At 36.9% G+C, this 21,378-nt stretch overlaps 1 protein-coding gene across 1 annotated transcript in view; it reads right to left on the bottom strand.

Annotated features, from left to right (window-relative positions):
* Positions 1-21,378, bottom strand: part of LOC117417233 (ephrin type-A receptor 3-like) — a 158,617-nt gene that overhangs the window by 43,765 nt on the left and 93,474 nt on the right. The window contains exons 5-8 of the mRNA XM_034029216.3: positions 18,491-18,826; positions 13,678-13,790; positions 11,084-11,246; positions 10,629-10,737 (exon numbers count right to left, since the gene is read on the bottom strand). Coding sequence (XP_033885107.1) covers positions 10,629-10,737; positions 11,084-11,246; positions 13,678-13,790; positions 18,491-18,826 — 721 coding nt within the window. The remainder of the gene's footprint in view (positions 1-10,628; positions 10,738-11,083; positions 11,247-13,677; positions 13,791-18,490; positions 18,827-21,378) is intronic.

Here is a 21,378-nt window from a genome sequence, read left to right as displayed (position 1 = left end):
GTGATTGCACATGTCTGTTTTTATAATACAATCAATGCTGTCACTGTTTCTTGAGTGGTCTAAATACTTGTATCTGATTTTAAAAAATAACTTGCCAGCATCTTAAATCAAGAGTCAGGCATTTGATGAATTTGCTGATGTTGATGAATGTTATACCAGTATTTATTTTGAACAGTGATTTTTGGTGATCCAGTTTTCCTCCTGCCAGTGCTAAATGCTTATACAGTGGCATCTGTTATGCTGTTTTACTAGCCTGGAGCCCTTTTTCAAAATTATCTTTTGTATTCCCCATGCTCTTAATTTTCAATCTACTTTTGGTGCTTTACTTGGTTATTCTCATTTCTCTCTTGACATAAAGCTGAAATTAACCAGGGTCCATAATAGCTCTGTATGTACTGTAGGTAGCACACATAGGGAATTGCACAGTAAAGTGGCTGGTACCATGAAAATACAGCTCACTATTATTTATGTACTGTGGCGGAGTGTCCCGCCCCTATATTTATATGTGCACTGTGTTTTACTATTTGTATTATTGTTTGTGGCGAGAATAAGAGCGCTGCATATTTGTTATTGTTTTTATAATTTAAAAACCCCGTGAGGATGCGTGACTGATCACCTAGTGATTTATTTAGCTAGCTGACAGTCACGCATCCTTATTAAACTCGCGCAGACGGTGACCATCTCCCGAGTTAATTCATTGATTAATTGTTGCTAATCGGGAGATGGTCACTGTATATAAACCTGCAGCTCTCTACCCTCAGGGGAGAGTGTATTAGGCGTGAGAACGGAGAGAGCGAGGAGAGAGAGAGAAAACAAAACTTGAAAATAAATGCTAAGTGTGCTGGTTTACACCAGCACGATATTTATTTGTTTAGCCAATGCGCCTTTTTGGTTGTTGTTTTGTTGTTGGTTTAAACCTTTTTGTTTTGCTTTATTATTTAATAAAACGCGGAGTGCCGTAGCGCTCAGTTCCACCATTCCATCCATTGCCTTTTGTTTACTGTTACTTCCTGGTCCGTGACATCACTAGTCACACGCCACTCAACAGCTGCTCGGTCACATGTACACAGTAATATAACATCGTAAATTGTTTCTTCGTAATTAGCTTTTCGTACAGTAACTCTTGGATTTTGACCTGAGGTTAAGAAGACATGCATGTTTACAAGACTGGGTTGAACCCTAATTCCATTCAGATCGCAGAATTCAGGTCTCATTGGGTAAAACCTTAAAATCTGAACCTTAACCTTAGAACTATACCTTCTATTACACTTGAAAGATTAGGATGAGTTTTCTACTGAACTTGTATCTTTAACTTTGTATATGTTAAAAAAACAAAACAAACAAAAAAAAAAACACAGGGTCTTTGATTTCCTCGTTGTATCTGCAGTCTGGAGTACAGAAAGTCTGGCACCTTCACTATGATAATCAGGTACCTACTATCAATACGATAACTCTTTCTACCCAATTTACACCAGAAATGTAATACAGTTTTGGGGCCCAGGTAAGCCAATCGACTTTTTTCTATATTCCACCCTTTCCAGTACATGTCTTTTAATGTAAATGCCACTACTATTTAAGTAACTCACCTTAGATTGCTCACCCTCATAGATTACGGGTAGAGGCACATAATGTAATGCTGTATGTAATGGTATGAAACTAGCAAAAAACAACTTGCAACAAGGATCAATTAGATGATTGCTCTGTAGTTCCTTGCTAGGTTTATACCATTAAAATGACTTTGCCTTTGAAGCAGATCTTATTCGGTACATTTCTAATCGGATTTATTTTGATGCAAGTGCAAAAGCCTTTGTGTCCAAGCCTTCCTATGTTTTCCCAGGTCTGCTGAGATCAGAAAAAGTGTTATAGCTACTCATAAAAACGGAATATCATCTTTTTGCCAACATGTATTCTTCTATCGCATATCTTTCCATTACCTGTGGGATTTTCTTCCATTTGTAAATCCTTCAAATCAATCTTTTGATGCTTTATACATCTGTAATTAACTCTGAATAGTTTAAACATGTACATGGAAATAGTCCACAGCACAACGCAGGCAAGCTGGGTTGTACAATTGGGTCACGCAACAACAACAATACAATTTTTTTTTTCGCACTACTGCGCACATGGCAGTCGTCAGAATCACTCAACTGCGGGGATACAACAAAGCCTAACCCCGGTGGAGGAACTGTGTTCTCCCCAAGCATGTAGGATTCTTTAAATCGATACTGTACAGGCAGTCATTCACTTACAACAGACTGTAATAAAAGGCCTTCATTCATAACTTTAAAGCACTCAGTGAAGGAATATTTAAGTTTCTCGTAGTTTGGAATCTTATTTGGTACATTTTTTGGATCCTAAATGCTACAAAACCAAAGGAGATCCCACGGTTACTCAAACAGTCTTTCACCATAAAAAAACGAAAGCGTCTAAGCAATATATTCATATTCAAGCCACATTTACATCCTATTACCAATATTTACTATTATGGCCCGCCATAATAAGATGACTGATTTATTTCTTGGAATACATAAGTTACTTTATACAGATTGGCATTCATTATTAATTGAACGTCATATCTTCTCATTTACAGGATCCAGCTGTTGTACAATAGAGTCCAAGCCATGGCAGGACTTTATTACTTATTTGCAGTGTAATGTGGTTTTGCTATGCACCAAATTAGAAAACTCAATTGGACATGGTTGATAAGTAGGGGTAGAAAGGGCACCAGCTGCAATATGCAAGTCTGGCTGTCAAGCTGAAAAATTAAAAAATGACTATGAATGAATATCCCATGTAATTTATAAACCAGTCAGAGAGAATGGCACACAGAAACATTTATTTTAATTTACACATTTTAAATTAGAAACTGTGCTTTATTAGCATGATATGGTATAGCTTTAATCCTTTTATTGTTTCATGGAAAAATAACTTAATTCTGATAATGACATACTGTATATGTTTTCGACAGTATAAATAAAGAGTGCTGGTTTTATGATGAATTGGGCATGCTTCTGCAAGTATGGATGTGGGCTATTCATCACCTTTGTATGCCACATACAACATAATAAGTCGTATCTAGACATCTCTCTAGGCTCTGCCTCAATTGATGGTATTTTACGATGCAGTTTCATACCTAATCCAATGCAGCTCAAGTCAACACCCAATTAAAAGCAAATATTTTTAAGATGGGAGATGTGTGCAGCTCGCTATTTCACTGTGTAATAGGATAGGAGATGACCCAAGAGGTGAGCTCAAAATCCAACACAAGCACACTTAAATGTCAGTTACATACACAAAGGCACCGTTACATGAGTAAATGGAACAATAGGAGTCCTTTATTTAGAATCAAGCCATTTTCATATGTGTTTGTATAGGCCTATCCCTTCTTTGATACATGCCTCGTAATTCTCTCTTATTGTGCAAACTTCATAATCCTATGCTTGCACTAACACTGACTCCATCTGTATGGATGGGAGAATGCTTTAAGAAGATCAGAAGATTTCTAATCATCGCTTGTGTGGCTTAAAGCTAATAAGATGGAGTCGAAGCAAAAGAATTTCTGTTTTATTTCAAGACTTTAATCAAAACCAGTGAGGTGGGAGATGAATGTCACTCAACACTACTCACTTCATTCCTGTGAAAAAGCTAACAGAGTAGAATATGTATCTTATTATTATTCACTTAAAATAGGCCTTCAGATGTTGGAAACGCCAATTGTTAATGTAATAAAGACAGAAAACCCACCAATAAATCGTAATTACTAATCATTCAAGAACCATTTGGTGGACTACAATAAGCTATGTCATGTTTTTGATCATCTATCACAATATAAATGATAAACATACACATTTATATAAAATATGATACATCATGTAAAGAAAGCATTGCAATACAATGAATCTTTATACCCTTAACGATAACCCCAGTTGCAGCACTTGTATCTGTATCTGGACTTGTGCACATCCATTTTAGCATTCCAGCTCTTAAAAATCCATTCTCCAGCAATCAGGTACAGTGCCTGGCTGTGAATTAATACTGAAGTCTACTTCTCACACTTGGTGTTGTCTTCTCAGCTGGGTGGACAAGATACCCCATAGCTCTGAAGGGACAAGACCATCAAGTTCTGCCCCATTTACTCTGGCAATCAGTGAGGTGACAGGTGTCACAGCTACAGCTATCCTTTTTTAGAATTGCTCTGACTGTTGTCTTTCTGTCAATTTTTTTGCAAGCTCCACATTTTTTGTTGTTTTTCTAATCCCTCACAGCATTGCTACAATGGCAGTGGATCTCCCTGCCGTTCTAAAGAGTCATCATTATGCTTCCACAATTCTCTCTTCTTATAACACCAGAAAAATGGTAGGTCAAAGCAAATACAATTACTTTACAATCCCATTAGGGGATTCCATTTCTTGATACAATACAGCATATCAGATCCTCAGACTAATTACGTCCAGCCAAACTTTGTGCATCGAATACATACTGTATATTATTATTTTTATTATTATTATTTATTTCTTAGCAGGCGCCCTTATCCAGGGCGACTTACAATTGTTACAAGATATTACATTCTTTTTTACATACAATTGCATTATTTTTTACACATTATTTTTACATACAATTAACCATTTATACAGTTGAGTTTTTACTGGAGCAATCTAGGTAAAGTACCTTGCTCAAGGGTACACCAGCAGTGTCCCCCACCTGGGATTGAACCCACAACCCTCGTGTCAAGAGTCCAGAGCCCTAACCACTACTCCACACTGCTGCCCTGTAGTGTATTGTACTGCAGATAAAACTACAAGGCTATACACTGAATGCTTTCTTGAGTGTGGCTACTGTTAAAAACTGAAAAGGAACCCCAGGAAATGTATAAGAATAAATCTTTCCTATACATGTCAACAGAATACTGTATGTATAGTGGTATGGTAATGAATCAGACCGCAATGATCAATGCAGAATGCCTCATTGTTCCCATTATAGCTTGGTTTGTGTTGATATCTCAGTAGGCTATTGGCTTCACTTAATCAGTAACCCTGCCAAAAGGATATGGAAAAGGGGTTCATAACTAAATCCTGAATACAAACAGCTGATACATGTAAAAAAAACAAAAACAGATCAAAAGTATATATATATATACAAGCCCATGCCATTAGGCATTTTTAAGATCGACCAGTGGGGGAATATTCAGCAAGATAATACATGTAAATTGCCAGTAAATGTGTTTATTTTACTCTCTAAAAATGTTGTCTGCTGCTGAAGTAATTTTTACAATACAAAATGTTAAACCTAGGCTTATACAACTGAAACTGTATTTGGGGGCATCTACATACAGTAGTGTTACAGTGCAGACAAAAACTGTATCTCTCACAGGACTGCAGAAAACCAAAGTGCTTAGATTGATCCAGTCTAATCCTCTTCAGCTGTCTGTCCGCTCCGCAGGACTAATTTTAGACTGCATTCACAATGTCCCAGTCTAAAAGACACCTGCGACAGCGAAGTGCCGTTTGGCTGGTACGTTAACATTTTTCAACACGTTAATCAAGTGTAAACAAAATCATTAGCAGTGATGCAAACATATTTTAATTGCATTCTTAAAAAAAATGAATCCTTGCCATCTGCTAAGTTTATCAGGTGCCAGCCACTCTGATTGTATTCCCTTTGTACCAACCTGCAGGAAGACGAACAGCCAAATTAATATTACAACAAACCAAAAAACAAACTACAGTGGCCAATCTGCCTTTAAAAAGTGTTTGCAGGTAATGTTAGGCTGCTGTTGTGGATCTCATAATGACATCATGGCAAGAAGGAAGGGAGGAAGCCTGTGTTCCTGCAGTTAAAACTACCTTAGGGAAATGTAGCCATACCAGAACCATATTATCTGCTTGTATCTTTAACTGAATAATAAATCAAATGTCTTACACTACACAAACAGCTGTTTATATTGAAGGTTTGATTGTGTTCAGCATGTGAGCCAATATAGCTATGGAAAGCAGAAGATGTTTCCTTTGGTGAAGAGAAAAACATTAAATAGCTGAAACAATTTAAATAGAAAACCATCCACTGGTACGTTATGCTTTCTGCAAGAAATACCTAGACAGGAATTCAAAATTGTTAAAATTTTCCCTGAAGAACAAAAACCTTTTTTCTCATCCTACTGTATGTGTGTTAAAAGGGGGTTTTATTCATTGGCCTTACTGTGTACTAAAGGGCTGGAGTATTTGGCGAATGTAGTTGGAGTTTCATGGTAATAAGCAACATTAAAAATATATGCATCATGTTTTACTGGTTTGAAACTACCACTGATCGCAAACCACATCTGTTCGGGAATTTTGAAATACACTTAGCTGCTCTTGCATGTTTAATAAAGTGGGCTGTAAAAGGTTCACATGGACAACATATTGGATTGTGTTTGTTGGGAAGGGGCTGACCATGAAACCATAGCATACTGGCATGTATCCCTCTGAACAACTAAACTGACACTTGGATTCCATGTTGGTTTTATGATGTAGCCACGAGTAACTGGACCTCCATCATGTATTTCAAACCCAATCAGTTTGACACAATAGCCACCTCAGTTTGAATCAAATATATAATTAAAAGGATTCCATATCCATAATATTGATAATCTACCGCACTTCCCTATAGTTAACAAAAAGCTGTCAATGTTTCCTAATTTGTCTGGCCAACTGAGCAACAGCATTGCAAACAATTTCTCTTGCACCTGCTGCTGTGTTTAATTTATTGTCTCTAACCCTATTGCACAGAGGTGAAAAACAGGGATTGGATTGACTATAAACACACAGTCTGCCCTTAAAACTATGCTTTGTCAAATTAAATAAGACCCAATTTTGGTTGGTCTGTCTGCCAAGAAATAATGTGATGTCATGTCAAAAGGCCTGAAGTAATGACTCACTAGCAAGATGAAACCCATCTCAGGTGCCACACTTTTTATCTTCCCATTTGTAAGAAATCATGATGGTTAAAGCCAAGCCAAAAGATCATTCTTTATCAAATACAAATGCAATATCGATGAAATTATGCAACAGTATCTTGAAAAATGCAATATGGAATTGTTTTCTTGGTCACGCTTTATTTTAAGGGCTTTTTTTTGTTTATTAACTGTTAACAAACAGCTAATAAACATGTTAATGTACATTATTTATTTTCTGTTAACTGCTAGTTAATAATATATAATAGGACAGCTAAAACTGCAAACACCAGAGCCCTTTGGTTTTTATTAACCCTAACCCTAAGCCTTATCTAAAAATGAACAATGTTTGTTAACAGTTAATAAACTAAAATGGCCCTTAAAATAAAGTTTGATTGTTTTCTTTATAGTACGTATGAGCTCCTGTAAAGCCAAGATAAGCAAAGGTTAATCCATTTAGTCAACAGTGCTAAGCAGCAAAAAAAAAAAACAGCATTTAGTTATATCTGTTAATTACAAAAACATGGTGATGTCTGCTTTCAAGTTCTGGCTAAAGCTGCATATTGCAGTGTGTCGTTTCCAACCATATGTTTTAAAACAATCATTCCTAATGTATTTAGGCGTGTTCAGTTGCCCTTTAAGCCAAAAACTGTGGAGTCAGAACCCTTAAACAAACTAATGAACATGCCAAGATGTGATACCCTTTTTACACTTGCCAGCCAAATCTAAAATAGTTTATCTTAGCTAGCTACCATGCTGATGAGCCTAAAACATTTGACTTTTTTATTCTTTTTTACTTAAAAATTCTAGTTTTTCCTTTGTGTCATTTTATGGCTGGTTTCTGGTGTCTCAGCTTGAAAGTAAGTTTGTGTTAATTGTTTGGATTTTATCCAAACGAATATCACCACCAAAAACACATTCGCTCATGCATACAGAGAAAGATTTACAAGTTATGTATGTAAGTTTGCCCATTACATACTGTACACTGAAAAAATAAATAAATAAATAAATTATGAAGACATGTCAAGTCAAAGTTGCCTTCAAAACAGTGAAGACATCTTAAAACTGGTTACTGGGGTGTGACTTTAGCGTCAGCCCTGGTTTTTGTTGGCTTTTGCTTCAATTTGTAATCTCTTCAGTTTCTACCCTCCAGTGGTATACTGTATGCATTGCTACATTCATACAGAGTTTGCAAGTCTAGAGTTTTGTTTTTCTCTTTAGCCACTGTGACAAGCTTGCTCTCATAGTTGTAACGTGGGAAGTATACAGTATCAGTATTTATTAGCCCAGCTGACAGAGCTGAAAGGGGCTCTATTTTTTCTTATTCATGTTTGTGCAGTATTAGATTTGTATTTCTGAGTACTATCGTTTTTGAGAAACTCCTACTAATGAAGTTTGAGGATGTATAATAAATTGAAGGTGATTAGCAATAGTTTAGGGCTGGAGCTCTGTTTTAATCTATAGCCAAAAATCCCCAGACAAAAAAGGGTGTTGATATTGGCACCTACAAGCTGCTATACCCTAACTACATGCCTTCAGGGACTGGATTGGGTCCAGCATTTACCAAAACCTTTAGCTACTTAGCTCAGAGGGAAGGAAATATGTTAGTAATAAGCTACCAACAACTACTTCTTCCCAAAAAATCCTGTTGTTATAACAATAAAGATCTCACACTGTAGATCCACTTGAACCTGCAAACCTTGTTTTTCAAACTATGCCATGATGTTTTGAGATGACCCTCCTCAATCAAACACAGATGCATCTTTTAGATCTTCTACATCAAAAAAAGCCAACAACAATCCCTCACCTTTCTTCACCCTCCTTCTTAATCTCCTTAAACTCACCTACCTCCTGTATTTTCCCTTTTTCTTAATGAAAAATAAATATTTTATGAAGATACATTGACTTTCTTGTAAAACCAGGTTCACACCTTTTGCTCTCAGCAAACTCTATTTACCTTTGCTGTCTTGTTGTGTTATTTTCAGCTCTTGCTAATAAGCCAACACTTTCAATACCGATTGGTCTTGTCCTCATCTACCTTCTCTATATTCTAATACACACTCTCACTCAAAATATATAATGTACATTGCGGCATTAGGTTTCTGTGTGATCAATACTGATTTGCACTCAGGCTGATATGCAATCACCTTAAATCAATTTTATAGGTGTTAAATAGAGACCTCGATACTGGGTTTCTTCTGGTGAGGAGCAGTACAGTCTGTTGCTGTTATTCCCAGGGTTTTATTTTAAAAGCTGTCTTGACAGTATTTGTATTATTGGCACTTCAGCATTGTTATTAAGCTGTTATGTTTTGTTTGTTTGTTTTTAAAATCTATTTTACTGAAAACATTTCAGCAACAAAAAAAGTTGGGAATAATGATACATACTTTATATATTCCCAGCAGGCATACATAAAACCCCAACACAGGTTTATATCATTTATAATTGCAGACAACAATTGATTGTCTTAGATTTTTACAGTAAAGGTGTTTTAAATTATTTTTTCTAGAACCAGTATAACATGCTCTTCAATCTGTTTTACATCTCAATAGATATTTCACATATTTTATAACCTTCTCATACAATACGGTAGTTATATTATTGCTACTCTAAAGTTGTATATATAAATATGGTTGATATTAAACCATTTTATGAATATAATTTCATAGAAAACAATATTCAGATGTCTACAGTGCTAAAGTGAATTTAAACTGAACCGCAACATCTGCCAAACTGCTAATTAATAGTCCTGTATGCTTATATCCTGCTCAGATAACCTCAAATTAAAATGCATTGTGAAACTCTTGTTCTTGGATCTCAGTAATTCCCTGGTTTAGTTTGAAATGATTTGATTACATCATCTTATCAGTAGAGAAATTACAAATTAAACTCCTTGATGACTTTTATGAACACACAGTTTTAGAGGGGAAAAATTGGTAGGCTATTATTTCCACCTAATTGTACAAAGCATGACCCATGTGTTAATCCGGGCTTGTCATTTATAAATAGAGTTGACTTGGTAATAATAATAATAATAATAATAGTAATAATAATAATAATAATAATAATACAAAAAAAACGTGCACTCCAATGTGCTGGATCCATTGCAAAAATGTCTCATTGCAAAAGTCCAAGCTCAGTATTCACATTTTCATTTACACAGCAGCTTTCTGACACTGACACTGACACTAACCCTGGGGCAACTGTCATTGTATTTCGTGATTAGACATTCTCTTCAATTCAATTAACAGGAAGGATGAAAGAGCTCTATGTGGAAATTGGTGTGAACAATCACCACAGACAACTTCAGGGACTCATGATTTATGTCACTCATCAGCCTTGCTATTTTCTTTATTAATTATTTTGGTTAAGTTTGTATGTGTGTGTGTATATTTCGAAATAGGTACCACTGTGATCGTAAACATAGGAAGAGATATGAGACTTCAGTTTAGAGGGAGAACTAAAATCAAAGCAACTTTTCCCACACTAAACTCCATAGTGTGTTGTGCTGTTTTCCAATAGATTTGAATTATTTTACTGAACTTTGGATTTAGATAAGCATGCTTTTGCATCTTCAATGTAAACCATCTGTTGGTAAAAGGTTATTGAGTGGGTGTGGATTTTGTTGGCTTCAAGATTTTGAGGATTCAGTCATGAACAAAAAAAAAAATATGATAAAAGATTAATAAAAATGTCTTACCTTCCACTGACAACAAAGCAAGCTACCAGGAATATGAGCAGCACTATCCCTCCTGAAATTGACACCGCGAGGATGGTGGGCTGATTTGGGTCTCCGATCGCAAGCATGTCTGCCAAAGGGAAGGGCAAGCATTGGTGTAAATACTGCAGCACTGCAAGTGTCTGGGATGTAAATCAAGACATTTCCTAAAATGTGACATGTCATGTTAGACTTATGTAAGCTGTTACCAACAATAACTGGAAAGCAGACTGATTTCAGTGACCTCACAAGGGGAATGAAGGAGAAAGACATGCTACAGTGGCCATTAGCACTGAAGGAGACACAATTGTTTCTCCTTAATAATCCATTGGAAACTATCCATTGTGCACTGTGGTAGCCAGTCATTCTAATTTTTATATTTTGTGTTTCCTAGAAGACCATACCCTGAACCCCAGACCCAGCATACAAGCCCTCACCTTCATGGCTGGTCTCCAGCTCGATTTCTCCTCCATAGTTTCCATAGCCTCCATCGGTGCGTGCACGGACCCTGAACACATACGTAGTACCTGGTTTCAGCCCATCCACTGTCATGCTGTTGGACTTCGTCTTCAAAACAGTGTAATTCTGGTCTCTTTGATTCTGCAAAAGAAAAAGAAAAACAGTTATGCAAAATTATATACATTTTGGATTGTTTAAGCTGCTAATACATTGTATGCTTTCTTGCCAGTGTTAGGCATCATCTTCCCTTCATTGTATGGCAGCTTTCCTCCCTGCATTTTGAATGTTAAACGCAAGCTTTCAGACTTCCTCTCGACCCAGACACGTGTGTACGTGGAGAAAAAAAAATAGTGGTTAAAGTTATCAATCTTTGGAATATGAAAATTTCACAGCTATACTGTTTCACTGTTAACACAATACCTGTTAGTCTATGAATTTCATTATTCCCACCCTCCCGAGCCACTGATTTGTCAACATTCAGACTGAACCCGCCCCTGGGATGCGTAGCAAACAGCTATTGGTTAAAAAGCCGAGTAAACTTACCAAGTCTTACGTTTGTTGTAACTGCAATGCTATAATAAAGCAGATGACTTTCAGACTGGATAAAGTAGGACAGTCAGCCAAAAAATGAAAATACTACTAAACAGGTTTGAAATTGTGTGTTGTTGAATTTGCCGAAATACATGTTAATCACAATGTTGAAAAAAACAGTACGTGACTGGAGACGAAACAAAGACGTACTCAAAAAAAAACGGCGAAAGAAAAACGAGCCGATAGGAGGAAAGTGTTTATGGCCCGATGTAGAAAACATTTTGTTTGAATGGAGTACTTTGAATGACTTTAATACACACTGTAACTTGTTCTACATGTCAGTGCAGCACAGTGGTGCACTTGTAAAGTATGTGTATGGTTATGGTTCTGATTAACAAAACAAAATTAATGTATTTGTACAGCTGAAAATTGTACTGCACCGTATGCAACACTAAAATGTTTTGATAGTGCACTGTTTAGTTTATTGTTTTTTTGTTTTTTCTAATTGATGCAAGCAGCACTGTTTAATACTTTTCTTTTGAATTTTAATTAATATAACAAATGCAGCTGGAACTATTTTAAGTATGGTTTTGGAAAGAAATGTTCAGTAAAGCAAAGATGATATGTTATTGAACTTGTTTGGGTACTTGATAAGCTAAAATACCCATTTTATGGTCTGTTAATTATTACTTTTTAAATTTTCGAAATTTAAAAAAACTGAATAGTTTTTAGCAGTTTAACTAAAAACATGCACTGTAAAATTATTAATGTAATCACATGTTGCAAACAAGGGTTATTTCAAAACTAAACCTGTGTATCTTTCTTTCTTTATCTTTGTTCTGCATGTAGGAAAAAATTATTGTAAAAAAAAGTATTTTAACCCTTTGCGGTCCATTGTCGGACCTGGTCCGACATTGCAATTATTCCTATCAGGTCCATTGTCGGACCCGGTCCGACATCATTATAGAAATGCAAAAAACGGGTTTCTAGTCGTTTTTTCTCTGGAAAAAGCCGAGAAAACCATTCAATGGCCGAGTGGGAGCGACAGGAGCCAAGATAAGTCGAAAAAAAAAAAGGCGTATCTCATGAATAGTCATACATGGCCCTGGCATCAGATAACGGGGCGGTCATAAGTAAACAAGCTGGCTGATAGTGCGTCAGTGCACAGAGAACATCACAGACATTTGCAGAGCTTTTTTGAGATGTTATAGTAATAAAATAATGACTTGGATCGCATTATTGAGGAGTTTGGTGATAAAACGAGTGATCCGGAGATGATTGATCGGTATGTACGACTATTATTATTATTATTATTACTTATTTCTTACATAGGTGAAAGCTATAGTGAACGAAAGGGTGGGGCGGGGCTGGAGATGCCTAGTGAGTGCTTTGTTGTTATGCAGGGCCTTTTAAACCCGTTTGACTGTGGAAAAAAATACTTTTAAACAGCGCGTCTAAAATGAACTGCGCGTGTGAAAATAAATTGGACCTGACGTGCCTGACACGCACTTAATAAATGGACTGCAAAGGGTTAAATACAAAAAAGGTGTTTTCCTAAAATTGAAGTCTCAAAAAGGGGAGAGCGACTTTTACGACAGTGCGACCTATAAAACAATTTTTACGGTAGCTGGTAGTAGGTTTTCTACTTGTGTATTATTCAAACTCTTAAAAAAAATGTGTTTTGTTTGCAATGGATACTCTGATGATCCGAGTAATGGGCACATCCCTAGGATAGAACAATCACATTTTCTGTGTGGCAAGACAGGGACCCTTAATGGCTTAAATAAATAATTAAACAAATGATTCAGTCCACCATTAGAAAGCATCACCACTGAAAAAAACAACAAAAAAAACAAGCATTATAAAAACCGTCAGCATTTATAAATCCCACTTACTAACCCTCAGGCATTGCCTCAGATCATAATTTGGACAGATTTTAATAAGGGTCATAGGGTACAGCAAGTAATCAGTGGAAAATGGTGCTTTCCCGTGTGTGTAATAATCGAAAGTATTCTTTGGAGGTGTCTCTATAATCACTGACCTTTTCATAGTAAATCACTTCATATTCCACTATGGCGCCGTTAGCTCGCTCCGGTCCTTGCCATGCCAGGGTGATGCTGTCTTTGCTTTTCCTCTCTTTCAGAATCACACTTACTGTAGATGAGAAGCAAGCAGGCAGGTAACATACACATCATGTACTTATTAGGAAGGATTAGTGTTATAATGCACTGTAAAATGCTATATGGCCATTGTGGCATTTTGATGGCAGGTGTTTGTGGTTAACATTGCAATTTACGTGAATCTCGTGCTGTTGATTATGATTTGGCATCAACGTAGTCATCTCAATCTATTTTATTCCACATCTAGCTAAAGTGGATGTAGGGTTGTACTCATTTACTCTTGGTATTGTTGTAGCCTGTTAACATGACATAGGAACCACAGACAATTAACCAATGTGTTGTCATTATAACCTTAAAGTATCTTTTAAAAGTTCACTCCTTATCAAGCACCTGATTAGTACTGTACCCAACTGAGTAACAAAGATTGGAGTGATAGCTATTCAGCACAATTTTAACTTTCACAAAATCGATTTAAAAAATAAATAAGACTGTTGAAATATTCGTTGTGTACCCACTGCTAAATATATATATATATATATATATATATATATATATATATATATATATATATATATATATATATATAATAAACCTATTCAAATAAGAAGAGAAAAACTAAATTGTTCAGTCGTTTTTACTGAATAGATACAGTCCACAGATTCTGGAAAAAAAATCCATTTTCTTAAGGGTGCTTTTTAATTAGCTGGCTGCCAAAAATCACCAGTCATTAACACTTGTCTTATCTGCATTAACCAGATGATCTATTGAAGAGGGGGAGTAGGACATATTCATGAAACTCAGTAAATCACAAACTTGGAGAATATAGAAAAATACTGGTATTAGTTAAAGGATGGCCTATTTATAAACTGATCAAAAGTTTAAATTACATTATGCATGTAAAATCACTGTCCAGTTATGCAGATATATTTTCCATTTTCGTAATTTAAATTTACAAAGTGCTATCCTATTCTCACATTTCCTCCACGGTGAGAAGCTTACCATGAGAATGACTCACTGTTGTCCTTTTAAACAATTCCCCCCTAAGTAATAGTTTCTTGACACACACATCTCTCTTAAAATTCAAATCACTCTCCAAAGCTCTCTCAAGAAAAGCTGCTGTTGGTTCATGCATATTTCAATGCAGCACCTCTCAAGTCAAACAGGGCTCAACCAGAATACAGTACCAAGGTTACCAAGGCTATTCTGATATGTCATCAGTCTGACTGCAGCAAAAAGTAAATGGGAATGAATGAAGCAGCTGCCGTCAATATCAAGGTCAATCTACTCAATCGCATTTTTGCTCTGTTACTTGGGGAACAACACCCCTGCCCCTCGACCCCCCCCCCCCCCCCCCAAAATCTGCTATTCTTTTTATTATGTCTAAACTACCACAGCAAGCCCCATTTTAAAATCCAATCAAATTAGACTTACATTTTCAAATGAGCGTCCAAAATAATTCAAACGGCCCATGTAAAATCATTTGGAAGCCAAATATATACCAAGTAGTCGTATGAGCAGAAAAATATATTAAAAGCACCGCAGGATAAAATAAATAAATAAATAAATCTGTTAGTAATTTCATAGACTTTACGTTTATAGGTTTTTGTCCAGCTACAGACCCGTCCCTAGCTCGCCGCTGTCTGTCAATTTCAACAAACTCCATGGATGGAGAGAGAGCTGTGTCTAAATATGGACAGGTATTTACACTGCAGACACAGGGAATTAAGAAAAATAGCATTTCAGAATAGTTTTTGAGTTACTGCTGCATACAATGACGTTTAAAACAAGTTTTTTTTTTAATAATAATAACAATAACAGAAACGCAACAATCATAGATATAGTTGTTATGTTTGATCAAATGATTGTTTACTCGATTGAGACTTGCTGCCTGTTTGTCTTATGTGTGTCCTCTGTGCGTTAAAATCGTTGGTAGCGTCACATGACCCATTTGTTTACTTTCTGTTTTGTGTTTAATAAATCCTGCGTGTCTGTGCCGGCGTTTAAACTCCAACTCCTCTGTCTTGCAATGCGGTTACCCACACATGTGACACGAGTACCTTGTCACAATACCGTTGTAATGTTGATCAATGTGAAGGAATCTTCATAAAAGTACGGTATATTGATGTTCAATTCAAATTTGCCATTTTGTCATTATTCTGATGCAGAAAAAACACCCTGATATAATCTATATATATATACATACACTGTATATATATATATATACTGTGTATATATTGTGAAAGATGTTACTTCACTTGGGTGGCCCTTTTAATGCAGACCCAGATACAGGAAGTTTTCAGCACTTTTGTGCAAGATTTATTAAATTGTACAGAAATATTGGAAAATAAAACAAACACAAAACAAAAGCTAACTCTGTTTTGGAGGGCTTACTAAACACTTTCCGTCGATTCCCTTACTCACCACTGGACGGCTAAGCCAGTCACCAGTCAAACAGAACTAAACACACAACAAAACGGTCTTCACTCTACCTTTTTAACACAGGTTTCTTCTTCATGACAGCCTTGCTTCCCACAGACTGGAGACTGCCGGGAACAAACATTTCTCCTGGTCTATATACCTGCCTGATTGCAGGCAGGTGATAATTATTACAGATTGGTGCCAGTGTTTACCTTCCCCCCTTTACTGTGGTACATAGTTTGCAGCAATGTTTTCAAAATGTTGGGACCACAACTGCTGACTGTGTTCAATTTTTTTTAAGGTTTAATTTAAAACAAAACCATTGACCTTTTGTCTATAATCATGTATTTATTGTGTTATTATTATTTTTTTCTTAGCTGACGCCCTTATCCAGGGCGACTTACAATTGTTACAAGATATCACATTATTTTTACATACACCTATTTATACAGTTGGGTTTTTACTGGAGCAATCTAGGTAAAATACCTTGCTCAAGGGTAAAGCAGCAGTGTCCCCACTGGGGATTGAACCCACGACCCTCCGGTCAAGAATCCAGAGCCCTAACCACTACTCCACACTGCTGCCCCGTAGTGTATTGTACTGCAGGTAAAACTACAAGGCTATACGCTGAATGCTTTCTTGAGTCTGTGGCTACTGTTAAAAACTGAAAAGGAACCCCAGGAAATGCATAAGAATACAACTTTCCTATACATGTCAACAAAATACTGTATGTATAGTGGTATGGTAATGAATCAGACCGCAATGATCAATGCAGAATGCCTCATTGTTCCCATTATAGCTTGGTTTGTGTTGATATCTCAGTAGGCTATTGGCTTCACTTAATCAGTAACCCTGCCAAAAGGATATGGAAAAGGGGTTCATAACTAAATCCTGAATACAAACAGCTGATACATGTAAAAAAAACAAAAACAGATCAAAAGTATATATATATATACAAGCCCACGCCATTAGGCATTTTTAAGATCGACCAGTGGGGGAATATTCAGCAAGATAATACATGTAAATTGCCAGTAAATGTGTTTATTTTACTCTCTAAAAATGTTGTCTGCTGCTGAAGTAATTTTTACAATACAAAATGTTAAACCTAGGCTTATACAACTGAAACTGTATTTGGGGGCATCTACATACAGTAGTGTTACAGTGCAGACAAAAACTGTATCTCTCACAGGACTGCAGAAAACCAAAGTGCTTAGATTGATCCAGTCTAATCCTCTTCAGCTGTCTGTCCGCTCCGCAGGACTAATTTTAGACTGCATTCACAATGTCCCAGTCTAAAAGACACCTGTGACAAAGTGCCGTTTGGCTGGTACGTTAACATTTTTCAACACGTTAACCAAGTGTAAACAAAATCATTAGCAGTGATGCAATCATATTTTAATTGCATTCTTAAAAAAATGAATCCTTGCCATCTGCTAAGTTTATCAGGTGCCAGCCACTCTGATTGTATTCCCTTTGTACCAACCTGCAGGAAGACGAATATTACAACAAACCAAAATAACTTTTAATGGTGCAAAAAAAAAAAAAAAAAAAAAACTACAGTGGCCAGTCTGCCTTTATAAAGTGTTTGCAGGTAATGTTAGGCTGCTATTGTGGATCTCATAATGACATCATGGCAAGCAGGAAGGGAGGAAGCCTGTGTTCCTGCAGTTAAAACTACCTTAGGGAAATGTATCCATACCAGAACCATATTATCTGCTTGTATCTTTAACTGAATAATAAACCAAATGTTTTACACTACACAAACATCTGTTTACATTGAAGGTTTGATGGTGTTCAGCATGTGAGGTGATAATTATTACAGATTGGTGCCAGTGTTTACCTTCCCCCCTTTACTGTGGTACATAGTTTGCAGCAAGGTTTTCAAAATGATGGGACCACAACTGCTGACTGTGTTCAATTTTTTTTAAGGTTTAATTTAAAATAAAACCATTGACCTTTTGTCTTTAATCATGTATTTATTGTATTGTTAGCAATTTGCTGCCAATGGCTCTTTACAAGTAAATAATATAAAGGAAGAGTGTACAGAGCAGAAAGGGACATGTACATACAAATGCTATAAAATATTGTATCTGTACATCTCTTAAAACCAAAACTGAGGGAGCCTCCGTGTACATCTTTTGCTGCTCCATACAAAGCTGCTTCTTCTACAGACAGTCAAAATTGTTGTGAAAAAAAATAAGGGCAGCACTCAAGCACCTTCCATGGGTACTAACAAGTTTACTAGTATGCTAGGCCTTGTATCAAAATAAGAAAGAAAATAATGGTGAGATTGTGACCCTGGTTGAATAAACTCACCTGCTTGGCTTGTGGTGATATTGACAGAGATGCATTGTTTGGGGCTGGGACTCAGGTCTGAGACCCCGTTGACTGCCTCAATGTCGAAGGTGTAGTTGGTATGGGGGAGAAGGTCTGTGATGAGCACTTTCGTATAGGAGAGACCGAATTGCCGCGGGACAAAGTGGAGGCCGTTACTACATGGGCTGCACTTCCTGCCATCACTGGAGCACTTCCTGCAGTGGACACTATAGCTGACGTCTCCTCGACCCCCACTCTCACGGGGAGGGCTCCATTCCAGGGTAACTGTCGTCTCGTTAATGGTGGAGATTGGGTTTTCTGGAGCAGTTGGTGGTCCTATCAGGGTAAGAGAGAGTATAGACTATTAGGGGAGCACTTCCAAAGCAAACCCCTACATTTCCCTAAAAAAGAAACACAGCTATCATATGGTGTTGCTGTAGACCTGTCATGGCAGTTATCACAATCAGTCTATTTAACCTTGGTAACTATGATACTCCAGTTGAACAGCCCCCGAATTAGCAAAGCTGTATCAGTACAGGCAGATATGATTCTGTTAAGATGTAAATCAGGTTGGTATGCCTGGCAAAGGTTCAACCTCAGTAGACTGGTGAATGTTACCGATAATATAATAAAAATGTCATTTGTTGCAAAGAGGCACTGCTACTGTGGATTTTAGATCTTCTGTCAGAAGACAGTGTTCTTATGCTTCGTCTGTGTTCAATATTAAAGTTGTAGCGCATGCAGTATTCACAGCCTCTGTCACTTCTGTTAGTGCTGTTTTTTTATCAACAATTTTGGCTTTGTTGCTGTGAACCAAGATGCATATGTATTGATGAGAGCAAGGAGGGAAAAAACTGATACTGCAAATTAAACATTTTTTATGCTGTTTTGTTCTAATCTAAACCCCACACTTAATGCTGCATAATTTACAGAGAAACTTTACTTCTTCCAGATACTGTACGAGTTTTCAGAACTAAGTTTTTTTTTTTTTTTCTATTTCCAAATGAAACTTGTTATTCATCTTTAAATGAGACGTATGATAATTCTTGTCACATGGGAAGGCAGAACAGGAAGCTGCAGTAAACAACTTGGCTTCTATTCTGTTTGAGTAATTAAGGTAGAGCGTCCAGTAGCACAGAAAAAAGAAATGTTTTTCAAATGTAATGATATGGCACAAGTTAATGGTGACAGAAAATATTCTAAAGTGCCGCACTTAGCTACTTTTATATACAGTTCATATACAGTGTCTTTGCATCATTCAGCAAGGTAATAATAATAACAACAGCACCTTTCATAGTGGACCACCATCACAAAGCGCTTTACAGAGGTAGGCTGTGAACTGTGCATTATTATTATTATTATTATTATTATTTATTTCTTAGCAGACGCCCTTATCCAGGGCGACTTACAATTGTTACAAGGTATCACATTTTTACATACAATTACATTATTTTTTACACAATTACCCATTTATACAGTTGGGCTTTTTACTGGAGCAATCTAGGTAAAGTACCTTGCTCAAGGGTACAGCAGCAGTGTCCACCACCTGGGATTGAACCCACGACCCTCCGGTCAAGAGTCCAGAGCACTAACCACTACTCCACACTGCTGCCCAGAGTCACTTACAATAGGACATTGACTTAATATCTTATCCGCAGGATGGAGCACAAGGAGGTTAAGTGACTTGCTCAGGGTCACACAGTGAGTCAGTCAGTGGCAGAGGTGGGATTTGAACCGGTGACCTTCTGGTTACAATCCTGCTTGTTTCTACAGTAAGTCATGGATTATAGACTGGCAGCCTGCCCGTGATTTTCTGAGGTGATGGGTCTATCCTAATATACTTGCTAATATGAATTCTAAACATCAAAAGTCTTGTACTTGCCAGAAATCTAATATTTAACCCTTTGCGACATCTGACATTGCAATTTTCCCTTTCTGGTCCAATGTCGGACCCTGTCCGACATCAACAAAAAGATACAAAAAACAGGTCTCTAGTCTTTTTGTCTCCGGAAAAGCCGAGAAAACCATTCAATGGCCGAGTGAGACCGATAGGAGCCGAGAGAAGCCGGAAAAAAATAAAAAGGGGCGTATCTCATGAATACTGATAGACCCTACATCACATAGATAACATGGACATAAACAAACAAGATAGCTGCTTCCGCATCCAGCGCTCAAAGAACATCACAGACATTTGCAGAGCTTTTTTTAGATGTTATAGTAATAAAATAACGACTTGGATCGCATTATTGAGGAGTTTGGTGATAAAACGAGTGATCAAGAGATGATTTATCGGTATGTACTATTTTTAAGAGGCATTTGAAAAATATAGCGAACAAGGGGTGGGGCGGGGCTGGAGATGCAGTACTGAGTGTCCTGTTGATATGCAGTGCCTTTTAAACCTGTTTTACTGTGAAAAAAAAATACTTTTAAACAGCGCGTCTAAAATAAACTGCGCATGTGAAAATAAATTGGACCTGACATGCCTAAGAGGCGCTGAATAAATGGACCGCTAAGGGTTAATACTGTTTCTAATGTTTTACTGTTTCAAAAGCAGCTTCTGACAGCAGAGGGACAATAACTCAAGACAGGCAGCGGTGTCAGATTACATAGCTCTTTATAATAGTGCTTTATAAGGACTATTGGGCACTATCACTGCTACCCAGAGCCAGTCAAGTCAGATGCCTTGTGCATCTACCACCAATAGATGGACCTTGGGGGAAATTAAATGAATGCTAGATGAGTAAAAGGCAAATATCATTCCATATCATAACAGAATGCAAATAACATGTGTTTGGGTTAATTTACTTATAGTAATTGAAATGGGGAGTCCAGAGATTAGCCAACTTGCAAACAGCATTTTGTTGTTGACTCCTGGCTAAAGGGTAATC

The sequence above is a fragment of the Acipenser ruthenus genome, chromosome 12 (genome assembly GCF_902713425.1).
Source record: "Acipenser ruthenus chromosome 12, fAciRut3.2 maternal haplotype, whole genome shotgun sequence".
Lineage (NCBI taxonomy): Eukaryota > Metazoa > Chordata > Actinopteri > Acipenseriformes > Acipenseridae > Acipenser > Acipenser ruthenus.
Note: the sequence above shows the minus strand (reverse complement) of the source record. Positions and strands in the feature narration are given on the sequence as shown.